At 41.1% G+C, this 22,343-nt stretch overlaps 1 protein-coding gene across 1 annotated transcript in view; it reads left to right on the top strand.

The window, feature by feature from the left end:
* CRIM1 (cysteine rich transmembrane BMP regulator 1) overlaps nucleotides 1-22,343 on the top strand; it is a 172,087-nt gene that overhangs the window by 67,896 nt on the left and 81,848 nt on the right. The window contains exon 3 of the mRNA XM_056487607.1: nucleotides 18,543-18,785. Within this exon, the coding sequence (XP_056343582.1) occupies nucleotides 18,543-18,785 (243 nt within the window). The remainder of the gene's footprint in view (nucleotides 1-18,542; nucleotides 18,786-22,343) is intronic.

The following is a 22,343-nucleotide window of genomic DNA, read 5'->3' as shown; positions in this document are numbered from 1 at the left end:
ATGGGTGTGTTTAGATGGAAGAATGTAGCCTGTTGTATTTGGTGTGTTGGGACTGGCCTCCTACTCGACCTGTATAAAGGTGGCTGTGGTCTCTTCAGACTCGTCCGCACAAGAGTGGGTGTCTGAAGCAGGGCTGCAGTGAGTCAAGATGCAGAACATGCTATCTCCTAGAGTGTGCCACCCTCATGGTGTTTTTGCTTGGAAACAAATGAGCTTCTAGGATAACTTATGCTTATATTAAATATTTAGGGACAAATTTGTCTTGGAGTTGAGGGACAGAGTGCTATTGTTTCTCCTCAGCTGTTATTCCGTACAGCACGCCCCCTGCACACCATCCTCAAGTACTAGAAATAGCAGTGCTGAGATGAGTGGGAAGGTTGTCATATCTCACCCTAATGATTCTGGCACTATCCCCTTATGTCAAATCAAGTCAGTAAATTATTGAAGAACATATGTTAACTCTAGGAGGAAGATTATTGGCACATTAGTGGCTATGTGGCTCTCTCAAGTAATGAATTAAGCTAAGTTCAGGGATAATGTTTAGACCAAGGGCAGAAAAGAGGATCTCATCTGACTCTAGGGATTATATTGCATACCAAAACTGTGAAGGGTGGAACACAAAATACTAGTCAGGATTGATTCCTTCATAGACCCAACAAGCTGAAGTTCCTAATTAAAGTAATAAATACTTCTCTATAAACAGAGCAGTAAACATAGTGAAGTACTAGGAAAATTTCCTCTTCTTTACTCAGGAATTGTCTACCACAGGTAAAGTTGAATTCAGGTCACAGTTTAAGATATGAGGAGTGCATAAACTCCCCACTGCAGTAGCAATTTGTGGACAAAATTGATTTCTATTTTTTGCATTGCCTAAGCCTGTGCTACTCCTGAACATTTGAAGAACTTCAAAAAACATAACTGAGATAGATGGAGGATAAAAACTGACTCCAAGGTTAAAAATACGTGTCTCCCAGGCAGGGAGGATGGTGAGCCAGCAGTGTGCCCTGGCTGTGCCAGGGAGGATGGTGAGCCGGCAGTGTGCCCTGGCTGTGCCATGGAGGGAGGATGGTGAGCCGGCAGTGTGCCCTGGCTGTGCCATGGAGGATGGTGAGCCGGCAGTGTGCCCTGGCTGTGCCATACAGGGAGGATGGTGAGCCGGCAGTGTGCCCTGGCTGTGCCAGGGAGGATGGTGAGCCGGCAGTGTGCCCTGGCTGTGCCATGGAGGGAGGATGGTGAGCCGGCAGTGTGCCCTGGCTGTGCCATACAGGGAGGATGGTGAGCCGGCAGTGTGCCCTGGCTGTGCCATACAGGGAGGATGGTGAGCCGGCAGTGTGTCCTGGCTGTGCCATGGAGGGAGGATGGTGAGCCGGCAGTGTGCCCTGGCTGTGCCATGGAGGATGGTGAGCCGGCAGTGTGCCCTGGCTGTGCCAGGGAGGATGGTGAGCCGGCAGTGTGCCCTGGCTGTGCCATACAGGGAGGATGGTGAGCCGGCAGTGTGCCCTGGCTGTGCCAGGGAGGATGGTGAGCCGGCAGTGTGCCCTGGCTGTGCCATAGAGGATGGTGAGCCGGCAGTGTGCCCTGGCTGTGCCATAGAGGGAGGATGGTGAGCCGGCAGTGTGCCCTGGCTGTGCCATAGAGGGAGGATGGTGAGCCGGCAGTGTGCCCTGGCTGTGCCATACAGGGAGGATGGTGAGCCGGCAGTGTGCCCTGGCTGTGCCATACAGGGAGGATGGTGAGCCGGCAGTGTGCCCTGGCTGTGCCAGGGAGGATGGTGAGCCGGCAGTGTGCCCTGGCTGTGCCATAGAGGGAGGATGGTGAGCCGGCAGTGTGCCCTGGCTGTGCCATAGAGGGAGGATGGTGAGCCGGCAGTGTGCCCTGGCTGTGCCAGGGAGGATGGTGAGCCGGCAGTGTGCCCTGGCTGTGCCATACATGGAGGATGGTGAGCCGGCAGTGTGCCCTGGCTGTGCCATACAGGGAGGATGGTGAGCCGGCAGTGTGCCCTGGCTGTGCCATGGAGGGAGGATGGTGAGCCGGCAGTGTGCCCTGGCTGTGCCAGGGAGGATGGTGAGCCGGCAGTGTGCCCTGGCTGTGCCATACAGGGAGGATGGTGAGCCGGCAGTGTGCCCTGGCTGTGCCAGGGAGGATGGTGAGCCGGCAGTGTGCCCTGGCTGTGCCATAGAGGGAGGATGGTGAGCCGGCAGTGTGTCCTGGCTGTGCCATGGAGGGAGGATGGTGAGCCGGCAGTGTGCCCTGGCTGTGCCATGGAGGGAGGATGGTGAGCCGGCAGTGTGCCCTGGCTGTGCCATGGAGGGAGGATGGTGAGCCGGCAGTGTGCCCTGGCTGTGCCATGGAGGATGGTGAGCCGGCAGTGTGCCCTGGCTGTGCCATACAGGGAGGATGGTGAGCCGGCAGTGTGCCCTGGCTGTGCCATACAGGGAGGATGGTGAGCCGGCAGTGTGCCCTGGCTGTGCCATAGAGGGAGGATGGTGAGCCGGCAGTGTGTCCTGGCTGTGCCATGGAGGGAGGATGGTGAGCCGGCAGTGTGCCCTGGCTGTGCCATGGAGGATGGTGAGCCGGCAGTGTGCCCTGGCTGTGCCAGGGAGGATGGTGAGCCGGCAGTGTGCCCTGGCTGTGCCATACAGGGAGGATGGTGAGCCGGCAGTGTGCCCTGGCTGTGCCAGGGAGGATGGTGAGCCGGCAGTGTGCCCTGGCTGTGCCATAGAGGGAGGATGGTGAGCCGGCAGTGTGCCCTGGCTGTGCCATAGAGGGAGGATGGTGAGCCGGCAGTGTGCCCTGGCTGTGCCATACAGGGAGGATGGTGAGCCGGCAGTGTGCCCTGGCTGTGCCAGGGAGGATGGTGAGCCGGCAGTGTGCCCTGGCTGTGCCATGGAGGGAGGATGGTGAGCCGGCAGTGTGCCCTGGCTGTGCCATAGAGGGAGGATGGTGAGCCGGCAGTGTGCCCTGGCTGTGCCAGGGAGGATGGTGAGCCGGCAGTGTGCCCTGGCTGTGCCAGGGAGGATGGTGAGCCGGCAGTGTGCCCTGGCTGTGCCATACAGGGAGGACGGTGAGCCGGCAGTGTGCCCTGGCTGTGCCATAGAGGATGGTGAGCCGGCAGTGTGCCCTGGCTGTGCCATGGAGGGAGGATGGTGAGCCGGCAGTGTGCCCTGGCTGTGCCATACAGGGAGGATGGTGAGCCGGCAGTGTGCCCTGGCTGTGCCATACAGGGAGGATGGTGAGCCGGCAGTGTGCCCTGGCTGTGCCATACAGGGAGGATGGTGAGCCGGCAGTGTGCCCTGGCTGTGCCATAGAGGGAGGATGGTGAGCCGGCAGTGTGCCCTGGCTGTGCCAGGGAGGGAGGATGGTGAGCCGGCAGTGTGCCCTGGCTGTGCCATACAGGGAGGATGGTGAGCCGGCAGTGTGCCCTGGCTGTGCCATAGAGGGAGGATGGTGAGCCGGCAGTGTGCCCTGGCTGTGCCATAGAGGGAGGATGGTGAGCCGGCAGTGTGCCCTGGCTGTGCCATACAGGGAGGATGGTGAGCCGGCAGTGTGCCCTGGCTGTGCCATACAGGGAGGATGGTGAGCCGGCAGTGTGCCCTGGCTGTGCCATAGAGGATGGTGAGCCGGCAGTGTGCCCTGGCTGTGCCATAGAGGGAGGATGGTGAGCCGGCAGTGTGCCCTGGCTGTGCCAGGGAGGATGGTGAGCCGGCAGTGTGCCCTGGCTGTGCCAGGGAGGGAGGATGGTGAGCCGGCAGTGTGCCCTGGCTGTGCCATACAGGGAGGATGGTGAGCCGGCAGTGTGCCCTGGCTGTGCCATAGAGGGAGGATGGTGAGCCGGCAGTGTGCCCTGGCTGTGCCAGGGAGGATGGTGAGCCGGCAGTGTGCCCTGGCTGTGCCATAGAGGGAGGATGGTGAGCCGGCAGTGTGCCCTGGCTGTGCCATAGAGGGAGGATGGTGAGCCGGCAGTGTGCCCTGGCTGTGCCATACAGGGAGGATGGTGAGCCGGCAGTGTGCCCTGGCTGTGCCATACAGGGAGGATGGTGAGCCGGCAGTGTGCCCTGGCTGTGCCATAGAGGATGGTGAGCCGGCAGTGTGCCCTGGCTGTGCCAGGGAGGATGGTGAGCCGGCAGTGTGCCCTGGCTGTGCCAGGGAGGATGGTGAGCCGGCAGTGTGCCCTGGCTGTGCCATAGAGGGAGGATGGTGAGCCGGCAGTGTGCCCTGGCTGTGCCATACAGGGAGGATGGTGAGCCGGCAGTGTGCCCTGGCTGTGCCATAGAGGGAGGATGGTGAGCCGGCAGTGTGCCCTGGCTGTGCCATAGAGGGAGGATGGTGAGCCGGCAGTGTGCCCTGGCTGTGCCATACAGGGAGGATGGTGAGCCGGCAGTGTGCCCTGGCTGTGCCATGGAGGGAGGATGGTGAGCCGGCAGTGTGCCCTGGCTGTGCCAGGGAGGATGGTGAGCCGGCAGTGTGCCCTGGCGGTGGCTGTCCCCAACTGCAGCCTTGTCAGCTCGCACACCTTCCCTGCCTTGCTGCTGCACAGCACAGCCTCGGCATCCCTCCTGCTTCGACAGGAGCTGGGAACACCGTGTACAGCCAGGAGTTGTTTTGTTCTGTCTAAAGAAAAGGAAGAAGTATTCGGGACTTTGATGCTGTCTTCAGCGTCCTCGTGTTTGGCCACACCGAATATGCAGGTGGGTGCTGCACTAAGGTGCTCAGTGGATGGATGAGAAGCACCAGGAATCAGCTGCAATAAAACCATGGGAGGAATAAACTTCCCAGAGAGGATTTTGCTATCCTCCGGATTGTTTGAACTTACCTGGATCTGAGCAGCTGCCTAGCATAGGCTTTGCTCAGAGTAGGAGAGGAGACCAAATGATCTTATGATGTCCAGTTGGGCTGGAATTACACTGCAGCTGGCAGACTTGACAATTCCAGCTCCTCACCAAAACTGGTAGAAGGTCTCAGACTTGCCTTTGATGCTCTGAAAGTTTTTGTCATGGGAAGAATGCTCAGAAGTTTGACTTAGTGGCACCATTCTTGGGAGCAGTTCTGGACTGCTTGTTACCTGAACGGGTTTGTTTTTCTCTATATGATGTCAGTGGAACAGATAATTTCTGTGAGACATGAATACATTACAAGGTGATGCCTATGAAACATGAATCTATTACATAGTCTGATTTTTTAGCTGCTGTCTATATCTCCTATATGTTTATTCTTGGAATGCATTTAAGATACTTGCAAATTTACTCCATAGAGCTCATCCTGCTGGGACAGTGGTTGGCTCTTCTGCCTTTTCTTAGAAGCAGCTCCCTTCTCAAAAAATTGTTTGGGGGTGATTAACCAAGATGTGGTTTCTTCCTTGTTTAGTTCTGATCAGAATAGCATGATTCTAGCAAACTCTTTAGCTGTATATGGGTCTATAGCCTAGGGTGTAATAGTTAATTTAAAGAAGAGAAATGGATACATCATGGTTTGGTTTAGACTGAATTTTGCCTACTGAGAACTGAGTGAACTGAACTTTCTGTGCAAAACACCAATTCACAACTATTTGCCAGTGATTGGCTAGTGAGTATGCATCTGTATTACTTTCTTTTCCACTGAATCTAGTCAAGGATACAACTCGGATGCAGTTTTTCTATTGAAGAATAACTTGTCCCTTTTTTCTTGAATAATCAGAATTTTTAGCAGCTGTAAAGCATTTTCAGATACGTACTAGAAAGCTGGGCTTTTGTTTGGTTAGATTGGAGTGGTTTTTTTGTAGCACCTAAGAACCTTGACTGAAAAAAGGATCGTGTGTTACACAAAATCATGATATCACATGCAGAACAAAGTTCCCCTCTGCTTAAGAAGAAATTGTGTTGCTAAAAAGGATGGTAAATTGGGGAGTGAAACAATCAAAATAGCTTGTCTGAGTTTACTGAAAGCAGGAGTAGAAACTATCCAGTTAAATGTGGTCCTGAAATTTGGTCCTATGTCTTCTGAACTTTCTGTCCATTGGAGTTTCCTTTCTATATATGTTAGGTGTCTCTTGGTTTGGATACTTCATTGTTGTATAAGCATCTCTATTCCTTTGGTCATGTCTTGTTGATTTTCTCCTCTTTTTGTGATGCATTTTTTAAAATTTGGGTTTAGGTGATTTTTTGTTTGATGTTTTGTTGGGGTGAAGGGAATTGTTCTGTGGGGTTTTGTTGTTTGGGGCTTTTTAAAGTCTGTGCTCTTAGTTACTACATTGTAATGAACAGGACAAGAGACATCATGAATCCACACAAGTATTTGTAAGTCCTTTCAAAGTCAAAAAGCTAAAGCAATTTATGCTAACTGAATATTTATTCTTAAATCTTACTGCATAAATAATTAACTTGGTAGGACAGTTTTTCCATGTTGCTTAAATGGTGCATTTACAGGTTATTTAAGCTTGTACTGTCCACTCTTATGTGATCTAAGTGTTGCTTCTTTTTGTGGCATAATAGAAAGTGTAGCTGAACTTGGCATTTACTTAGCTTAATTTTTATTTTTTAAACTTTTTTTTTCTGTAGTAGATGGTGCTTAAATATATTTTAAAATGTCTTAAAATGTACAACATAGTTCAAGAAAATAATGTGAAATGGGAGAAGACCAGTTTATTAAAGGTGATAATTAAAATCCTGCTTTATAGGACATTAGTAGATTAAGTGTGAGGTTAAGTACAAGAGATTTATTTGACTTAGCTTTGTTTCCTTTTGAGCATTCACCTAAGGCATTTATATTAAGGTCATAGTGCATGGGGAGGGTATGCATGTAGTAAGAAATTTTAAATAAAATTTCTAACTTTCTTCCATTGTATTTCAATTATTCTTTCTTTTTAGTCTGGTGAGATTCTGAAGGCATGGTTCACAAGGCATGCAGGTGACAGAATTGGCATTTTTGCCTCCTATTTTGCTATTTTTAATGTATCATCATTGCTTAATCTTGTTTTTCCTGATTGGTTATATCACAGAGACTTCAGATAGCAGGTCTTGATCCAGTTATCCATGAAAGCAAGTACTTATTCTGTGTTGAGAAAGTGCATTCATTGCATAGCTTGGATGAAAGATTAGAGCAGATTTGTTTGATTTGCAGCAGTAATACTCAGTGGCATGTTTTGCACCTTATTGTTGAAAAAAAGTGAATTTTGAGTTGTGCTAATGCAAAGTCTCCTTTAAAACTCACCTCATTAATATTGCCTTTGTTGGCAATTAGAACCTACAACTGCTTTAACTAAAGACCTGATTTTTTAATTTTTTCTCATTTACTGCTCCTGCTTTACTGAGAGGACTGCTGTTCACTGAGGTATACTGTGGAGGAGATATCTTAAGTGATATGTGAGATATCTTGTCATGTAATACTAGGTTTTATTCTCTCTGCTGTCTTTTTCCAACCAAATAGGGAAAATCTGTGAAATCTCTGCTTTGAGATGTGTAAGCATCAGTGATTTTGGTGTTTAATAAGGGTTTTTGGTGGCTTTTGCTTACTACTGTTATCTTGTTGAATTTCAACAGGCTTTCCTGGTTAGCAATGCTCAGGCTTTGCTCACTTCTGCAGTGTTTGGGCTATATGAAGGAATAAATTCTGAGCCTTGGAATTTCCTGAATGTTTTATATGAGTTTATAGCATCAGTGCAGTATCATGGTTGTAAGGGTCATCACATCTTTTGAGAAAAAAAATTTCTTAATGTTTGCTGGTAACCTCAACTTCTTTCTTCAATTTTCATTAGTCTGTTTCAAGCACACAGAACTTTCATTTTGTTCACAATAGCTCTCAATTAAAATTCTGGTCTGGCTGCTCACATTGCCTCCCAGGGTGTGTTTGTGAGGTAGAATCCACTGTCATTGTAGCATGAGAGTGTACAGAGCCAGTTCCTTCCTTGGGGTACTCTGTAGATATTGTTCAAAATTCCATTTGCCATCTTCCCACACCTAGAATTTTTCCAGGTTTGACAAGGAGTCTGTCCTCACCAAATACAACACTGGTGTCTCTCAGCTGCTTTAAAGTTGCTAATAACTTTTGTGGATAATGTGCCATCTTCATACTTGACCAATTTATTAATAAGCCTGTATGCCTTGTCTCTGGTCACAGAGACATTCTCTGTAATGTGTGCTGCAAACATTTTTATATGGGATTAATGTGCACTGATTGTCTCCTGTGCTGTGCACTGTGCTGAGTTTGATCTAAAAATGGAATGGCTTTGGAGTTGACTGAATCCCAATCTTGTGCATGGGGTACTATCCAGGGAATCTTGCTGGAAATAATACTAGTTTGCTTCACTTGGGAAGTGCAACTGTTTCTGCAGTTTCCTGGCAGTAGCTTCTTCCATGATGCATAATGTTCCACAATGGTATGTAGCTTGCATTTTAGTGCTTGTAAATTTAATCTGTAATCAAGGTTTAGCCTAACTGCCCTAAGAGATTATGCTAATCTAAAGCTTCTACATCCGAATTTCCTAGTTTATTCTTTTTTCAGTTGTGTCATGGAAGTTGCTGTGCAAAATGCCACAAACATGCTTTTTCTTAGTGTTTAAGAGAAAGTAATATTTTGTATTAAGGCAGATTTTTACACAAAACAAATACATTGCTGTGTATTGTACTGATGGAGATGTATATTAGGAAAGACAGGTTAGAAAAGATGTGAAGTAAATAGCATTTGAGGCTTGCTTTAAAGAGGACATAAACAATACATGGATAATTTAAACAGAAAGGTCAATGAAGAAGAAAGAGTAAGAAAGGCAGAGGGTGAAGAATCAGAAAAAAAATCTGAGCCAGGATGATAAGGTAGTTTGATTTTTAAAAAAATTAAACAATACACTTGGATAAAAACAGATTACCGCATTTACAATCCTTTGGATCATTCCCCTTTAAGCTGCTCTTTGAAACAAACTTTCCAGGTAGTTAATACACAACTGTGTGCTTCAAATGAGATCAGAAACTGAATCTAATTAAAGAACATTGCAGCCAACAGCATTCTGAAATTGAGAGATTATTTTTATATATTTGGCATAGGATTGTTGGTCTTCTTCCAGACTTGCTGTCTGTTGTTTGTAATACAAGGTGTTGGCTTCCATCCAGTTTGAAACAGAGGGGTCCAAGTTTAATGGCTACTGAAGTCAGCAAAATACTTGTACTAGTGTTAACAGAAGCTCAGTACTTTGTAAACTCTGACTTTCTGCTTTTTCTTAGTTTTGACTTTTAATTCCCTCTGTGGAGTGTTGCTGCACTAAGGTAGAATAAGGGATTCTGCAAGAGGGTGGTGATATCTAGTAGCATTTAATGGTGGACTTGAAGCTGTGTTCTATTGGTATTGTCCAATATTTTATTTATGTACCTGCACAGTCCTGTGCAGGTACCTGTTTAGTGATGATCTGAGGAGCAAAGACAGAATTCCTTGCGTGTTTTTTAGATGCTTTATTTGATTTTATTTTGCCTGGTGCAAACCTTCTCTGGAGTCAAGAAAGCACAGTTTCTATTACATTTATTTATTCCATGTTTTTACATGAAATATGAGAGGTTGCCTTCAGTGTAAGAACCCGAGTAAAGAGTGCTTTAGCTTCTTTTATGTTGGACTCTTCTGATAAGCTGCTTATTTCTGCATTCTGCATTTTAAGTGTCAAATATGGCAGTTTATTAGAAGACTTTGCCTTTAGAGAAAAGATGATGTGCAGAATATGCACCATTTCTGTGTTCAGTGAAATGCTCTTAAGTAGAGTTTTAAGTGTCATTTCTCAGCAAAAATAAATCTGGTAAAAGAAATAATACCTACTTTTTCTGGACAACTGAGCTGTTTAAATTCCTTAAGGTTGACAATTTCTCTTCTATTTGGAAATGTTGTAAAAAGTTTGTAGCATCGCTTCACTGCAAGACACCAAGAATATCTACATCAGAATTCTCTCTGTCAGTACAGATTTCCCCTATAATTATAATAGCCCTTTTTTTCTTTGCTGTCATGTTTCTTATTATAGGTAGAATTGTTTTCTGTTGTCCTAAGTAATGCATGGAAACATTGTTCAATAATGATGCAGGTTTGGTAATCAATGAGTCACAAAGGATCAGTTAGTTGGCATTAGAACTTATTCTGGGGAGATAAGCTTAACAGAAATGTTAATGATAAAAAAGGAATAAAGGAGAAAAGAAAGATTTTGGGAAGATCTCTGGTTTATGGAAAATCTTGTGCAATAAAAATGTGTTTGAATTCTAAGTTAGAGAGGTTATTTCAAAGGGCTTATGAAGAAGCTAACCCAGAGAAATATTGAAAAGGGTTTATTTTCTTGATGTTATGATTTAATAATATTATTTTCTCAATATTATGATTTTCCTAATATTATTTTCTCAACATTATATCTTGAGTATTTTTCTGAACAATTTTAGAAACATGTGATTAAGCATCTGATAAATACACAGAGGTTAAGCTGGTAAGAGACAGAGGTTCTTTGAACATAATACCTGGGAAAACTTGTTTGCATACTGGAGTTTACTTGCCAGAAGTGTCCTAAAGCATTTAGGTCCTTCTTTTACTGGGGTTGGGGTTGGGGTTGTGGGTTTTGGTGGGGCTTTTTAACATTAGCAATTATCAGAGAGAACTGAAAGAAATCACATACCTTAAATTTATTTGTGTTAACAAAGCAAAGCTCTGAAGGGCAGACAGGAGTTGATTCAATTTCGCTAACAACAAAAATAACATGTGTTTGAATATCAAACTGCTCATTTCTAAGTTAATGTTTACAGCTCTGTTGCTTTTGTTAATCAGCTCTAGGAAACTGATTGCCCTTCCTGCTGTTCAATCTCAGTTGCTAGCTTCATACATATGTGAATTCTTATTCTTTGTAAACTCATATATGTATTTTCATTATAATTTGCATTTATTGCAAATGAAAGTGTTTTCTAAGTCCTTGTTCTGCTTATGTTTTTAAACTTTGAGTAGGAAGCTAAGAGTAATTTGAGACATTAGTCTGGGTGTGATTATGTGGTATTGTTTGGTGCTGCTTACATCCTGAGTTGCCTCCAGAGGTTTGTCCATTGGGAGGTGTACAGTGTGTCCCCAAATTCAAATTTCTTTCTCCTCATCACATCAAACTGTGCCTTACAGTGCTTCTCTTCAGGGAATATTTGTGATTATTTCTCCAGATATCAGCTAGGCTCTTTTTTTTTTTTTTTTTTTTTAAGCTGTGTTGAGCAGAATTGTTCCAAATTGATGTGTTTTATCATTATTTTGGTACTCATTCAACATTACCTTTGGTTTTGCAGCTGACTATACTATTGCAATAAATAATACTTTCTGCTTTAAGTAAATCTACCAGTAGTGTACATTTTGTAAGTCACCAAAACATATGCAGTTTATACTGATTATAAGTCTAGTGTTTCCATTTTTGCTTTATTCTCAGAATGATATGGCATTCTTCAAAGTCCTAACTCCGTAGGTGAGACTGTCTCATTACTGTTTACATATTCTTTCTTTGAAAATTTCAGTGGGTTTGCTACTCTAAAGATTGAGCAATAGTAGGAGTAGTACCATTCATCCAGCATAATAGGCTCTCTTATATAAAGAAATTACAATGCACAATGTTATTCCAGCCATGACAATACTGAAAGAATTTTTAAATGTTATTTTACAATAGAAGCAACACAGCTGTAAATCTGACTACAGCTAGCTCATTTCTCCAACTAAGTTCTGAAGGATTTTCACTACTGAAGTTGAAAGGTGCTTTATTTCTATTGAAAGCAGTGCAGTGAGCAGTTGAAATGGATCCTGTCCCAGGGATGGCACGGCTTCCCATGCTCTGTGCTGTGGGTTAGGCTCTGTCCTTCATGTGCAGTTCTGTCAGCTAATGTTATCCATTATTGATTTGGATTAACTTGTTGGTGTCTAGCTAATATATATTTGTTGAAAGCAGGTCTTAAATGAAATGGAGGAAAAGTAAAATTGCTTTTGAGTTTTCATGACCTGATTTTTTCTAAACATAATAGATGAATGCTGTGAGCTGGGAGGTCTGAACCCAAATGCAACTACTGCCACAAACACTATTGGTTTTATAGAACTTGCATTTCCATTTAGGTGCAGGTGCTTGACAGATCCTCATTGAGTCTGTTAACTCTTTCTCTGGAAGACATCAGTTTGGAGGCAGGATTGTTTGTGATTCTGATGTGGAGTTTTTTGGGGTCTGTTTGTTTTGAATTACCACCTTTTTAATATTTCCAGTACAGGAAAAGAAACTAGTTCAGGAAATGGAATTACAAAATTATAATAGCTTTGCCATCTACCCAAAGGGGATTGTCTTCCTTCACAGTAGCTGTCCTGAGTGATAGAACCCTTTTTCTGGTTATTTGGTCCTCAAAATGGAAAATCTTTGCCAAATCTGTAGTGAGTACGTTGCAAGGATGTATATCAATGAATGCATGTTTCTTAAAACTGGTATCTGTGCTTATGTTTTTGTGTGTGACTTTTTTTAACTCAGGTTAACTCCTGGCTGTTATATTACAAGAAGATTAGGCTATGATGTGGGTGACAGGTTGCCCCACTGTGTTGTACATAAAATGTGGAGCACCAGAGAGCTGGGAGGCATAGCAGGACTCTTTTAGAAAATAGAATGGATTTTAAATTAAGTTCAGTTTTAGGTAAAAGGTCAGGTTCTAGTTCCCTTTTTTATTTGTAGCAGTTCATCCGTATACAGTACTGTGCATATTGTATGTGTAAGTTAATCTCATTTTTTAATCTACTATAACTGCTCTTTTGATTCTTGAAAATCCTTTTGGGTATTTTGCATTCCAATATCGATCCCTGTCTGTCTGACTGCTTCAGCTGGGTAATCATTTTTCTTGTTTATCCCTAATCCTTTTAATATTTCCTTCCTGCCACTGTATAGCAGTACAGTATGCCTATTGTTTGGAATGTATCTCAATGATGACTGTAAGACTGTACAATAAAAGTGACTGTGTTTTAGCCTAGATTTCACAAAAATGGTTTACAGTGAAACAAAAATGCAAAGCTGAACACATGCCTTCAAAGTATGTATGCCTACTGTAGTGCATTGCTTAGTTCAGTCATGCAAAATGTTTGTCTTTATAAACCATATCCTTTTCTGAACTGCTCAGAAAATCAAATATGAAGCTTGCTATTTCAAAGTACTTCTTATTCTGTGTTCATTGTATGGACCTAACAGAAAAAAAAGGTATTTCCTCTATAAACATCCGTGTATATGCATATGTATTAAAAATTTGATTTAAAGAATCAACAGTAGAACCATTTAAATATCTCAATGGAAACATTTGAACCTGAGAAATACCAATTTCTCTTCAGCCATCTCCTCCAATAAAATATTCTACCCTTGTTTCTATGGTGACTTGAATAACAGTATCACATGAAGTTTTGACAAAATGATAAAAATTCCTCCCTGAAATGGTTTCCTGAGAAGCATGGATCTGTTCTGTTTCACCTGAAAAGAGAAGACCCTCCCATTCCCTGTCAGGGCTTTTTTCTCTGGTTCTCCCACACCAGGTCCTTTCACTGTACTAACCAATGTTTTAACTGTTCTGCTTTTGTCATTAAATAAACTTGGCATGTACTTTCTCTGCGTGTCAAAGCAGAGCATGCAAACATAATAAGGGAAAAGAATTTGATACAGAGGTGAAAGCAAAGTGTTTAATTTTTCTTAAGGAGCTATTTTTACTTCCATGCTGCTTTGGTATTAACCAAAGAGAGAAGAGGGCTGAGGGGGTGGTTTGGCTTGGCTGGTTTTTGTTACAAGTGCTCTACTTTAACAAAAGAAATGGAAAATGCCTGAGATCTAGGCTTCCTATACTCAGTGGATGTCTTAATAAAAACATAGCTAACTAGTACCCAGTTTGAGTATTGCAGAAACCTTTCAGGAAGGTAAAGAAGTTGCCTTCTCTGAGAAAGCATTGGTTGCTATTATACCTCCACTTCCCCGTAAAAACTTTGTAGTCATGGAAAGTGTAATTTTAAAAATACGTTGTAGTTTTTGATGTGGAGAAACTTTGTGACAAAGTTCTGGGTTTTTGGCTGTTGCTTTATGATAGATACTTTCTAAAGTTAATGGAAAGAAAAAAACCCAAATCCTTATCTTGATTTCTTCTTATTACTATATCCTTTGAAGGTTGTTCTCCTCCCTTCATGCACTTTATAACAAGTATGCTGTGGTTGCAGAGAAAGGTCAGCTTAAATGTTGTTACGCCTCTACTTCCCTTCTCACTTCTGAGATGAAAGTGGGAAATTTTTTTGAGACATTTTAACTTTTGAAGTGAATGATCCCTGTTTTAATAATAAAGCACGCAGTGCATTGTATCTTATTCAGCCATTTCAATTATACATTGTAACTTAGGTTATTCTTAATAATTGCAGGGTGTACTCTCTCATGTGCTCAATGACAGCAAGTTCTTCTTACAGGCTCTTAGCAAAGTATAAGTAAGCCTGAACCTTCAGACCTACAGAAAGTGAAGTTTGTCTTGAAACGAAAAACTTCTGCCAGTAGTAATTTATATCTAAAAATAACACTGTCACTGATAAAATGAGAAACCTTACTTGAAATAATCTCTAGAGCTACCTTTTAGAGTAGGGATTAAGTTGTTTCCAAGGATAGAAGTCTTATTTGGAATTATCAAAATGTTAGTTTTCCTGTCTGGGTTGTGTTCAGTTTATTAAGACTGTTATATTTGTAGCTACATTTCTGAATTTCTTCAGAAAATTGTCTGCCTCAGAATAGATAGTTGGCGAAAGCTTGATTGATCCAGACTCTTCTTTATCTCTGTAGAGATGCTTTGTTGGCTCAGGCTGCTGAGATGTCAGGGATACCAGAACACTTCCAGCTTTTGTGGTGTTTGATGAAAGGATGTAAAGAGAATGTGTCCAACAGAGAAACCTCATCAGAAAACCAACCAGTACTTTCTGTTCTTCGTGTAGCTATTTGAAATGCTGCTTTTTTCAAATGTAAGGCAGCTCTTGAAGCCAACTGTGTTTTTCTTCGTGAGTTATCAGTTCAAACTTTTATGAGAAGCTTGATAAATGAATCACTGAAAAGTAATTTTCTCCTTATTAATGGTTGGGGTATTTTTTTAAAGGAGATATTGAAATGTGATTGAGTTTTACGCTGTAGCAATTTTACTGTCTCTACAAGCAGTTAGAGTTGTATGAAATTCTTCTTGTCAAGGAATTTGCACTATGAGTGAGAACAATGTGACACATCTTGATGTGTTATCTGTTTGTTTGATGCCCTATTATTCAGGAATATATATATACACATATATATATATTTCCCCCCTCCCCCTGCCCCCCATGTCTAGTTCTCCCTTTCCTCAGAAGCCCAGTTCTTTAGGTTCACCACAGTGATTTGGAAAATGAAGTTCTTCTGTTTCTGGGCATACATAATATTTGTTTCTATTGTACTTATTATCAAAATGGAGTTTAAGACCCAATGCACTGTTTGACTGTGAAGACACTGGTCAGGAAGAACCTGATTTGTGTAATAGGCAGTAGCTTAAAACATCCAGGGGACAGGTTGGTGCTTTAGTGTCTGTGTGACAGGGGGGCAGTAGGCTCTTGTGAATCTACTTTGATCTGTGGAGAAGCTGCTTTGAAACAGTGTCTGGTGTGTAAAAATGGCAAAGTAGCAGAAATGTCACTAGTGAGTGATTTCACGGGGTTTTTTTTGTGGGATAAAGCTTGGCATTACCCTGCTTTCTGTCTTTTGAGGCTGTTGGTGTATTTTTAATTATTTTGTTCTTACGTGTTTGTTTTTTTCAATGTTTCTTTTTAAGGGGTAGAAGTGTTGTTTAATAAAGGAAAAAAAAGCTATTAAACAGTTCTTATTAGATGAAATCTTTAATAGCTGTCTGTATTGGAATTAAATCAGGAATTCTGCTAAAGCAGTGACATTTATGTTTGTAGTTTATTTTGAGAACAGATTAAATTTTGATGCCTTCGAAGAAGAAGTAATGAAAAGGTAGAACTAGTTTAGTGTAATGAATCCCTGTGGATAGAGAAGATTTTGTCATTTGCTGAGCCAACCAGAAGAAAAACCTTGAAACTTTTCTGAATGGTTGCTTAGGAGTAATGTTGTTTTTTATCCAAACTTGGTGTCAGAATGAGGAGTCCACATCAGCTTTTACTGAAATGCAGCAAAACTAAACTCCCATCTTCTTACAGTGCAGTGAATTCTGGACTTGGAAAGCAGAACAGTAGTGTGATGCTGATTAAAGCTTTAACTAACACCTAGTAATGCTACACCTGGGGCTGCTGGATTTTCATGTTTTAGATAAAGATTCAAGGGACCACTTTATATACTGCTGAGCACAGATTGTTTTAGTCAGTAGCTGCTTTCCATAAAGGAAAACAACATCTACATCAAGAAACAAATTGTGACATAGTCTTCAAAAAGTTTCTTAACCTGCTTTTGACCCTGCTGTGGGCTAGAGTTTGGGAAACTGAAAGATAATTGTCTGTTGGTTGATCCAGCTTGGGTGAATATATTTGACTTTCCTGTTGCTCAGTTGCATTTGTGTATTGGGAAGGGAATGTTTCAATATGTACATAGTTTGAGATGTAATTTGGAAGAACAATATTTACATTAGTATTAATAGGAAGTTATTAGTAGGGTTTTGTTTGTATATTTTTGGGACTATGGAGTATAAAAGTAACAGTGATGCTGGATTAAGAAGAAAACCTTTGATTTATAAATACCTGCTGGTGTTCTTTTACCTGGGATTAAAATATAAGCACAAGGTGGTGGTGATGTTTAAGTAATTTCTTCTGAAAATAGTGCTGGCTTTGTGCAAGAGTCCTGTCACAGTCTGTAACCTTTAACTATAGTGAGCACAATACTCTAACATGGAAAAACTATCAAAAATAACTGCAAAACACTGAATGAATATTTCATACAAAAATACTTGTCATGGTTCTCTATTTTAAATTTCTTTCTTCTATTGCTTGTGATGCTTCTTGTGTGTTGGTAGTGATGTATCCTTGTTTTCATATCATTGCTAGGTGATCTTACCAACTCCATCAGTAGACTTTGCATTGGTCTTCAAAAATGATACACCTAGAGTCCTGAATAGTCTGCATTCAAACAGTTTGATGTTCATTTCTGACAAACCTTGCCTTTTGGAAAGTTAGTCAAATTGGTCAAAAATAGTTTTTATTGTATTTGACCAATTGCATTGCTCAAATTTTATTTGTATTGAATTATCTAACCAGTCCTTAAGGAAATGCTTATCTTCATATAAATACATGTATGTGTGTAAATGCAGCCAAGTAAAAAAAAGCAGGTCCACTTTTTAAAATACTTATAATCCAAAGCATTTTCAAGAGAGAGATTGACTGTTAGTCATGGAAATTGGAAGATCACTGCATAATGCTAGGGCACATAAAGTAATGAACAGTGGGAATTTAAGGGTCACCATGAGTACAAGTGGTCTATCAAGAGCCTCTTAAGGGCTTAAGGGCTGCTACTGCAACATTCTACTGCTTCTCTGTGCATGTTGAGCAGACATGCAGTGGAAAATGAAAATAATTTTAAAAGCTAGAATGTCAAGCCTTTTATTATATCCATAAACTAAAGGCTATCAATAAAATACTGAAACTAGTACGTTATCTATTATTTATACAGCTCTCTGCAGTGAACCTCTGTAACCAGTAATGCTCTGTCTGAACCATGTGTTTAATAAAACAGATAAGAACCTAAACATAAGGGTAGGTTTGAAAAAAACCATTGGTCTTTAAAATGTTATTTGAGTTCTAGGCAAAATACATATCTAGTCAAGGCTGTTCTAAAGATGGATGGAAATAGTAGGATTTTTAACTGAGAAAAGAGCTATAATGCTATCTAGTAGCACATTTAGGTTAGTAAGCTTTGATGGTTGTAAGAAAAAACATAAAGTAGTTGTACATGAAGGAATCATAGAGTATCCTTAGCTAGAAGGAGTGCATAAGGGTCATCAGCAAACCTCATCATCACCATAGTCAAACTTCTTATGTTTTAGTGTTCAAGCTGCTGAAGTACGTAGAGACAACACTTCTAATGTGAACATTGGGAGTGTGTACAGAAAAAAATCCTCTTCTGCTGATGTATTCAAATATGCTAGCTGTTGAACTTTTAACTTGCTTTTTGAATGTGTGAGAGCTCAATTCAGGTTAATAAATCGATCAATTTAAATTAGTCCATAATGGAAGGTCTTAGGAAAGTGAAGGAATAGGTGTGAACATCAGGGCTGACATGATATGGCAAGCTGTTTAACATCCTGGCCAAATGTAAGTCCACAGGTCTGCTTGAGGCTGTGTGGGTTCAGCTGTCATGCACATTGTATGAATTAGAAATTTTGTAAAATATTTCATGAGACGCCTAGCATCTTGCAAATAACTGCAGTTTTTAAAGGATATTTGGTAATTTTTGTGAATCAGCTGAACTGTTTCCTTTCCTTTTTTGTTGTTTTGTCAGGAGGGAGAAGAGAAGGAGCTTTATCTGAGCTTATCTTTACAACTTCAGTGATTTACTGACACACATGGCATGATGATTTTTCTCTCCCTTTCAGAAGAGAAACCTGACTGCTCCAAGGCTCGCTGTGAGGTCCAGTTTTCTCCTCGATGTCCAGAAGATTCCATCTTGATTGAAGGCTATGCACCTCCTGGGGAGTGCTGTCCCCTCCCAAGCCGTTGTGTGTGTAACCCTGCAGGCTGCTTGAGGAAGGTTTGCCAGCCTGGCTACTTGAATATATTGGTTTCTAAGGCATCAGGAAAGCCAGGGGAATGCTGTGATCTCTATGAATGCAAGCCAGGTAAAAGTAGATACAATTTCTTTTCCCATTTTTCAATTTTTTCTGTCTGACAAGCAAACTAATCTATATAATTGCATCCAATAAAGTCTATAGAACTTCTAAATTCTTCTGATTATTCTTGAAAGTTAATTATTATATGTGTGCAATACTCACTAAAAATAAGGATAAAATATACAGTAAATTTTACTTTCTTTTTTCTTTAGACTTTAATTTAAACAGAGTAGCAAGGGAAAAGTAACCTAGTGAGGATATTGCATTTTTGTGAATGCTGCTAGTGCAAGTGACATATTTTATATATTGATTAGATTATACAGAAGTTTTTCATTGTAGGAATACATTGTGCATGGACAGGGAATTATGGTTTCTGTTTTAAGATCTCTCTAGATTATCAAGTGTTGACCCTTAAAACCTGCAGAGCAAAAGGGTCATGGAGGGACATACTAAAAAACTGTACAACTTTTTCAGTATTTGCTTGTCTTCCATTTCATGAGAATACAAATCACCCTTTCTTGTGATTTATTATTCCAAGTGAAGTGGAAGATGTAATTCACTCTTTGATCTGGGCTTGGTAAGATAAATAGTCAAAACAGAGGACTGAAAGCAAATGTATGAAATGGTATAATCCAAAACATTATATGCAAACAGTTCAAGTGTGCTTAAACTGTGCCTTTCCTGTGCTTGTTTAGCATTTTCTTAAATCTTCCACAGAAGAAGATTGTGCAGTCTTTGTATCTTCTAGTGCTTCTCTTTGTGTTTTTTTTCCTAATATTCAGTGCAAACTTTTTTGTACCCTGTCCTGAGTAGTTGGTGAAAAAGCCTTACTATAACTTTTTGCTCTGAAACATTTTGTCAACCGTGGGCTTCTTTCATCTAGAATTAGCTGTTATTTCTTGTGACATGATCTTTTTGGACTCCTCCCTGGTTATGCTTCCCTTCTGTAAGTTTTTTTCAGTTAATCCACCCTTTAACATGTGGCATCCAAAAGCGGACTAATATTTTGAGAGAGTCTTCATCAGCACTAAATACTTTAGAATAATTGCCTTCTGTTTCTCATGCAAAACTTTAAATAAGATTTTAACTGTTTTGCAAGAGGTATTTCTAGTTGGTGAACTGCTGTGATGCCAGGATCTTTCTGTAGTATGATTGCTACTGAACTGTTATATTTGTACATTTTAATTCCTCCTGTATACTTCAATTGTGCCTTTACTGAATTTTGTCTTGCTGACTTTGGATTATTTATCTGATCATGTCCTCCCGAATATTATTTGAATTCCAATCTTGTAATTGGCAAGTAAGTCCATCCAGACTTCCCCATGGAAATTCCTTCTTGAAAGCTGTTTTCAACTTGCTAGATTTACAGAATCTTCAAACTGAATATGATTCTCTATCACATAATGAATTTATATAACTCTGTATTGTTTTCTGAAGCAATTTGTATTTTTTGCTGTTGGGAGTTTTAAGAGGCGAAGGTACATGGGAGTGGAAAAATGAAGGTGTGTGTTGGAGGGTAGAAGAGCAGGAGCTTTGAAGAGATTGGGGAAGGAAGGAAACTGATGGGATTTAATGGAAGCTTTGCAAATGGGGGTTAGAAATTGAGAGACCTGGTAATAAACCCTGCATCTTCAGAATCTGACTTGGTATCCTGAAGAATCGTAGGCAAGAGGAGTTAGAGAGGAACTGAACTATATGAATTATTACTGAAATGTCGTGTTGCTAGAAAAATGTGGGCAATGGACAGAGTAAGGCGTGGGAGGTTGGTGTTCATGCAGAGACTCTGGTGGGGCTGATGTCATCAGTTTTACTGAATGTGTCAGCAGGTCCATGGAGTTAACATGTTGAACAGAGAAAAATATGTTTCCATTATTTGCCAGAGAACTAAAAAATTTTAGTTCTCTGAGTAATGCTTCCAGAACACTCTTCCTGCACCTTCACATCTACTTAACCAGCCTCAATAGGGATTTTGCACCAGCAAGGGCTTTCTGGTGGAAATAAAGCTGGGAGGACTCCTTCCTATGGCAGCAGTGCTGCTTTATGCCAAGATAAAGTGCTTGTGCAATTAAAGTATAAATTGTATTTATTTCTGTTCCTTAGAAAAGATACCCCTGCTCTCTAGTTTACTCTGGCATTTGAGTTGGAAGCCTTCTGCTGAGAGCTGCATATGTTCAAGTGCTGTGATTGTCAACAGAGCTAGTGAAAGGAAAATAGAAAGTGTTTCCTCAACACTAAATACTAGAATAAAAATAAAATGTTTCATTTTGAGATCCACTTTCTCTTCTGCCCCTTTTACTTTAGGAATACAATTGAAGGCATTGGTTTCAGTTAAAATGAAAAATGAAGGAGTAGCTTAGTCATACATGTCCACTAACCTCCAGATTAATTTGCTTTAAATGTTCTTACCTTTTGCTCCACAAAGCATCTCATCACAGTTGTGGCACCTACTGAGCACAAGTGTGTCATGCTCATTGTTTTACTGTGGTTGCAAAGCCCTGAGATGAGATAACCCTGGTTTGGTTCCATAAACAACCTCTTTTATTCCTAGATGTGTGTAACTGTCCATTCACGAGTAGCGAATTTAGTGTTTGTGCATTGAATTTACTTTTAAGATGGGGATTACATTTCTCAAAATGTATTTTCAAAAAAAATTTTCTTAATGATAGTTTGAATGAGCAATCTCAAATGAAACTGCATAATGTGTTAACAGCAAAAATAAATATAAACCAAAACAAGATTTGTGGGAGAGTAAGTGCTGAACCACTATGAACAAGGGCATTTTTAAAATCATGTATGTTTATTTAAAGATTGAGTTAAAATCTGGATTAAAATGTATTTTGCTGAAGTGTTGATAGGAACTCTAGCTGTCACTTCTGAATAAAATAAGCTGAACTATATACTTTGGCAGTTGTCCAACAGATGTTTGTTGTACCTCCTTTGATAACTTCTCTTGTTGTATATGGTGCAATGGAGAGTGTCATCTTTTAGTTTCTGACATCTTTGGGAAAGCATTGGAAAATGCCTGTCATGATAGACATAACTCTGTTGAAAATACCACTCATCTGTCATTTTTTCAGAAGTCTTTTTGGCAGTGCTTTCATTCACTCATCTCCAGCATGGCCTGAAAATTACTCTTTTTTTCCCTGTACCAAATATTGGTTTAAACACAATTGTAAAGAAAGTGTTATTGTTTGCCTTACTTCTTTGGGGAATTCTGTGCAGTCAGGGCTTGATGGAAAGTCAGAGATCAGCAGCATAATTTAGTAGGCAGTGTGTAATGACACACAGGGAAATAGCTTGTGCTCCACCCTGGTACAGCTTCAGCATTGAAAATCAGGTCTGGAGCTTATACAGTCTTGCACTAAGGACATGGGTCAGCAAAATAAAGTTTTTATACACAGCTCAGGGAAATAGAATTCTATAATGTTTTTCTTTTATCCTGTGTTACTTACAGAATAGTATTTACATTGTTTTATTGGGTTTGTTTAAAGCTTATGTTGACAGAACTTGAGATGGGTGTGGGAAAGGATTGGACAAAAAGAGGGAGGAAGAATTACAGATACGTTT

This window comes from Oenanthe melanoleuca, chromosome 3 (assembly GCF_029582105.1).
Source record: "Oenanthe melanoleuca isolate GR-GAL-2019-014 chromosome 3, OMel1.0, whole genome shotgun sequence".
Lineage (NCBI taxonomy): Eukaryota > Metazoa > Chordata > Aves > Passeriformes > Muscicapidae > Oenanthe > Oenanthe melanoleuca.
This window is presented reverse-complemented; position numbering and strand designations above follow the sequence as displayed.